Source organism: Scyliorhinus torazame, chromosome 5, assembly GCF_047496885.1.
Source record: "Scyliorhinus torazame isolate Kashiwa2021f chromosome 5, sScyTor2.1, whole genome shotgun sequence".
Taxonomy (NCBI): domain Eukaryota; kingdom Metazoa; phylum Chordata; class Chondrichthyes; order Carcharhiniformes; family Scyliorhinidae; genus Scyliorhinus; species Scyliorhinus torazame.
The window spans coordinates 300994595-301000594 of record NC_092711.1 but is presented as its reverse complement, the minus strand read 5'-3'; the positions used below and the strand labels follow the sequence as shown (position 1 = coordinate 301000594).

At 45.2% G+C, this 6000-nt stretch overlaps 1 protein-coding gene across 1 annotated transcript in view; it reads left to right on the top strand.

Moving 5' to 3' along the window:
• Positions 1–1107: 1107 nt before the first annotated feature.
• The window catches only part of ophn1 (oligophrenin 1), a 230177-nt gene continuing 225284 nt past the window's right edge, over positions 1108–6000 (top strand). Inside the window, exon 1 of the mRNA XM_072505810.1 lies at positions 1108–1660. Coding sequence (XP_072361911.1) covers positions 1507–1660 — 154 coding nt within the window. The 5' untranslated portion in view covers positions 1108–1506. The remainder of the gene's footprint in view (positions 1661–6000) is intronic.

The following is a 6000-nucleotide window of genomic DNA, read 5'->3' as shown; positions in this document are numbered from 1 at the left end:
ACTACCTCAACCACCACCTGCAAATTCTACTCCAAGCTGCAACCAGCTTGACTTGCAACGATTCTATATTGCTGTTCTTTCACTTTAGCTGGGCCAAAATCCCAGAACTCCCTCCCTCCAACGTTTTGGATATACCTGCAACTCATGGACTGCAGCAGTTTAAGAAGGTGCTCGCCACCACTTTCTAATGGGTAAATAGGGATGAACAATAAATGCTGGCTGAGCCTGTAGCACCCACATGAAAGAGTTCAATAAAAGTCTCAGCTGTGGTGTCTCGGTAATGGTTCTCAAGCTGACTACCTGTGGACCTGACATCAAGGGTCTGTCTAGAGATATTTCAGGGGTTGGACAAAGTAACACATTTAATGAGCAGGCTGCCCTTATTTGGGGGCAATCCCGCAAGGCACAGTGGTGGAGGGCAATACATGGTCTATCTGAAGGAGAAAAATGTCGGTTGGAGGTGAGTCAAGAGGCTGGAACCAAGTGCGGCCGTCACAGGTTCAATGCACAATGAGCAGGCTGTCTCGCCATGGGGAGATTATTTGGTACATTCCCAGTTACCGAAGGTGGTAGCCGCTGGTAAACAGGAAAAACGGTATCTTGCCCAAAGTACAGAGGGTGGTGATACCTCTGGAACTGTACTTCAGCCTTGTATTGAAAGGAGGGGAAAACTGGAGGGAGCTTTCATTTATGACAGCTCAACCTTTTGGAAGTATCGCTGTGCATTGCACATTTGGGACAGTTTGACCCAGTTGGAGTGTCACTGTGTGATGAATCTGTGTGAATTGAGGGAGAATGTGAACAGTAGTATTTACAATCACACACCCTATGATTTTAAGCGTTGAAACAATGAAGCCCCCTCCCCCATCATTCTTCGCCAAATGGAGCATTCTGACAAACCCCCAAAACGTCAACACCTTCACACTAAGCAAAATGAACTCAGAATTTCTGCACCAGGTTGCAGGAAATTAGATAACGATTGCAATCCATTAATCCGGCAAATGTGTGCGTGTTGTCAAGCTAGAGTTGTATGTGTCAAAGCCGCCACCCTCTGGGAACTCCCCTCCCCCTTTGCTTTCTCTGCTCCTCCCTTCTTGCTATGACGGACTGGAGGGTGGTCCGAAAGAAGGTGCGATCTGTGCCGCCGATGAGCTGCTGCAGCTTGAGATAACGAAAGAGGGTGAGGGTATAATGAGCAGTAATATCCTGCTGCATCAGTAGCGCAGACGCCCAGAGGAAAAGGGAATCTTCTGTTTCAGAAAAAAAGGTTACATTTGGCAATATTTAGTAACATCCCAAACCGCAACCATTGTTACAGCCGCCGCCGCTATCAGCTGCTCCGCGGCACACTGACAAGGGAGAAATTGAGCTGTAATTGATCACTGCAGAAATAGACAGGACGGAGCGTCAGACCGGTGGGCAGGACAGAGGCGCCTCTGCAAAAAGCCAAGGAAAAGGGGAGAGGGCTGGAGAAAACACTGGTCTGCATAAGCTTGTAAACCCATCATGGGCCACCCTCCGTTGGAGTTTAGCGATTGCTCTCTGGACAGCCCGGATTTCAGGGAGCGGCTGAAATCTTACGAGCAAGAGCTGGAGAGGACAAACAAATTCATCAAGGAAGTAATCAAAGACGGAACCTCGCTCATCAATGCCATCAAAAGTGAGTGTGCGTGCGCGGGGGCCCCCGCGGGGGGGAGAGACATAACATTCTCTGGAGGACATAAAATTCTCTGGCCTCCCCGCGCCGGCATCTTCTGGTCCCGCCGCTGTCTATGGGATTTCTCATTGAATCCTCCCCCGCGGTGCGGGTGCGTCGTCGGCGGGACCGGAAGATCCGGCCGGCATTAACAGCCGGAAGCTCTAGGTTTCTCTAGCTTGGAAAATGTTGCTGAATTTGGAGAGGCTTGCTCGGGTGTAACTGTACCCTGCTCGTTATTGCGGCTGTAATATCCGCTGCTGTGGATGCAGTCTGGAAGCTCACGTTTTGAGCTGCTTTGTGCAGGGGTGGTGTGGGTGTATTATTTATTTGGGTCTTTCTATTGCTACAAGCCAAACCTATTAGTGCCACTCGAGTGTACAGATGGGATGGAGCAGCGAGACCTTTACGTGCTGGAACTGAAGGTCCCTGTTGATGAGAGCTGTTTAGGCTCCTAACCCCTCTGGCATCATAGTGCAAAGCTAGCCTGCGGTATGTTCGAGGACAGCTTGTGACCAATTTCACTCCTAAATCAGTTGGTGCAACTTGGTGATTGTCACTTGACAACAACAACTTGCAACAGTAAAACAACATTTATATAGCACCTTTAATCCAGATGTCAGGAGGGATTGCAGAGTTTGGACAGCTGACAGCAAGGACAAGATTGATGGGGCTAAGTGGGTGTGGGCACATGAGAGGTCAGAGTTGGAGTACCTCTGCATTCTGGAAGGGTTGGCGGAGGCTACAGAGATTGAGGTGAGGCTGTGGAGGAATTTTGACACCAGGATGAGCATTTTAAAATTGATATCCTCTGGCTGATTGTCAACTGCTGTGAGCCTTTCAATATTCCTGCTGAAAATCCTAGTCCCTATAAAACAAAAAAATAGAAACACAGTCAGCTCCCATGTGCAATGATGTAATTGAGTTATGGAGTACAAGAGGTGTATAAGTTATGACAGGTTTGAATAAGGTAGACAAGGAAAACTGTTCCCATTGGCTTATGGTAGACAGACTAAGCAACAGACATATAATGTTTTGAGTAAGCGAAGCAACGGGATTGTGAAGTAGAATTTTTTATGCAGCGAATGTTAATGACCTGGAACTCACTGCTCACAATGGTAGTGGAAGCAGAGACTGGCAATAGTTTCAAATGGCAATTGGATGGGCACTCGAAGGAAATAAACTTCCAGGATGCGGGGATAAAATTCCAGGTTGTGTGGAGAGAGTGGGGGAATGGGATTCTCTGGATGATTCCAACGATAGCCAATGTGAACTTGATGCACTGAATGGCTGTAAATTACTTTACGTCTCTCATAAATGATAAATACACATACTAAGAGCTTTAATAGAAATATTAACTCCAGGAAAGTCTTCAGGAATATATTTACAATACTGTTATATTGAGCAACCTTGATGTATTGAAGCTATTTGAAGCAGTATAGTTGAAGATACAAATATTGCTCAACAGCTCATGTGCCTTATACTTTCAGCTTTTTTATTTTTATTTAAAAAAAAAAAAGAACAACCTGAAACAGCAGCACATAGCTGATTCAAAGCCAAGACTCTGGTGTTTTGTCTCTTGTTTGAATGACTGTGTCTGTCTCTCTGACACCTGCTTTGAACTCACCTCTCTCGTCTACTCATTTGCCTTGGATTTGGTGCCTTCTGATGGGCATTTCCTTATTTCCAGCTCTTGGGATCAGCATATGTTACTTGCCACTTTGGGGTCAGCAGGCTGTGGTAACGTAATGTGACATTTTGTGGTAAGTTGTATTGCTCATTATGATTGTGGGAGGATTTTGTGGGGCCTGTCCAGCAAGGGTTCAATACCTTTGTGAAAGCAGTTACTGAAGTATTTAAGGAGCCGTTCTATAAAAATAAATATTCCATGTAGCTGGTTTATCTTCTCTCGTCATCTTCCTCTCCTATCTGGCAAGGACCAGTTTGTCCTTTGTGGTTTTTTTCTACTCTTGTCTTTCCCCAGTCACCATAGTCAAATAATGTACAAACATTTAACATTTTACACTTAAATGAACTTGAATTGAGTGCAGATCCTATGAGAAAAAGTAATATGGTTTAACTTGGGCAAATTCATTATTGGGCAGAAGGAAGCTATTGTTTTCGATCTTGCTACAAATCCCATGCCCCAGCCACCATCTCCATCACCCTCCCATCAACTGTAGAAGAGGTTGTATCAGATTGCTCATAACCTTGGTGTCATGCTTGACTCCGAGATGAGTTTCCAATCACAAATATGTGCCATCATGAGGACAGCCTCTTTCCACCTCTGTAACATCACCTAACTTTTGTTACACCTCAACTCATCTGCAGCGGAAATCCTCATCCAGCCCTTTCTTACTTCCAGACTTGATATTTCAAAACATTTGCCCATTCCTGCTAATTCCCTCCCATTCTATCATGGGTAAAATGAGGTCATCCAAACACCTCTACCCATGTCCTTCTGCACAACACTCATCAAACTAATTGGCTCCAGGTTAAGCAAGGCCTTGATTTTAAGTTCTCATCCTCATTTTCAAGTCCCTTTGTGACCTTATTCCTCCCTATCTCTCCAATCTCCTCCTCCAGAACTATCTGATATCTGTGCTCATCTAATTCTGATCTCTTGAGTATCTCCAATTTTAATGGCTGTGCCTTCTGCTGCCTTGGGCCTTGGGTTCTGGAGCTCTCTCTGTAAGCTCCTTTTGAGTAGTTTCCCTGTTTAAAACTTACCTCTTTAACCAAACTGTTGGCCATCTGCTCTAATATCTCCCTCTTTGGTCCAGTGTCAAATGTACTTTTCTTGAGCCCTTTGATGTCCTTGGGACTATTTTTTAATCTTGAAAGTGCGCGAAAAATACAAGGGGCTGGATTCTCCGCACCCTCGCGCCAAAATCGCGGGCGGTGCGAGGGCTGAGAATTGATGTTCCTGCAAGAAATCGACCGCCGCTGATTCACCGATTCTGTGGGCCCCGACAAGTGGGGTACTCGGGGAGTCCACCGCGCTGCCTGGGACCGACCTGGGGCCATTGCCAGAGGCCCGCTCAGCCATTCTCCGCCCCCGATTGGCCAAGTCCCGATGGCGTGGAACTAATATGCAAGTTCTACTCCGAGTCCCTGCTAGCCCCTTGCAGGGCTTGGAATTTGTGTCCCTTTAAACCAAATTTTCCTGCTGTAAAACTCTACTATTTTGACACTGGTGTGGGGACCTATCCAGCCCAAGTCATTTATTTGGCTCCCCAATCAGTTAGATTAAAATGTCAATTGATTTTCTTTTTGCCTTTGGGGCCTTGATTGTTTGGTTAACTGGATTATAACCTTTTACCATCTTTTTAACCACAACTTTACATGTTTTCCTGTCGTCTGCGAGTTCTTTTTGAAGTTGTGTACCTGCATGCTCTGAGCCCAGATGTATCAGCTGGATCACCTTTAATGGGGGATATTTTTGTGATGCCTTTCCCCTCGTCCTCTCTTCCACCCACCTCACTCTCTCTCTCTCTCACTCGCAAAAACACACCGAGTACAACTTTGGCTGGGGATTAGGGTGAAGCAGCTTTTACCTGCGGATTAGGCTGAAGAAGCGTCTGTTTAATTTCAATGACTGCATCTTTCCATACAACTTGCCAAGAATAATTAATGTAATCAGAGCCACCATCTCCTTATGGGAAGGTGTACAGAGAAGCATCGTGGCAAAGTTAACATGCAGATGTTCTTCCAAATTATGGTATTTTATAAGTAAAGTGGTATTTGTAACTCCTGAGGACGGAGAAATATGTCTTGCTCTTCAAAATATCTCCATGTAACATGTTTTGCACACATGAAAGTAGACAGATAAATAGGATTTTGTTTTAACACGTCATCTGAAAGATGATGCTTCCAAACTTTGTAGCAATCTGGGAAGCTGCCGATTGGAGGAGGATGTGAAACTAACATGATTGTTGCATTCAAAATTACCCCAATGGCTTTAAAAAGAGATTTTTTGAGTGTCAACTTGTTTAAATTACTGACACATGATCAGCCCCACTATGGACTTGAACGTGCACCCCAGATTGACAATTTATTTTTAAAATGTTTTTTTTAAGGCGTTTATATAAACAAGAGCAAGAACAATCAAGAGCATCATAATAAATAACTAACTAATCAACACCCAAACCCCCCTGTCCTTCCCCATCTCCTGCCCTGCTTCCCCGTCCCCCTCCCTCTGCGGACACCTCAATCCTTGAAGAAGTCGATGAATGGCTTCCACCTCTGGACAAACCCATCGACCGACTCTCAGGACATGCTTGATTTCTTTCCAACTTCAGGAA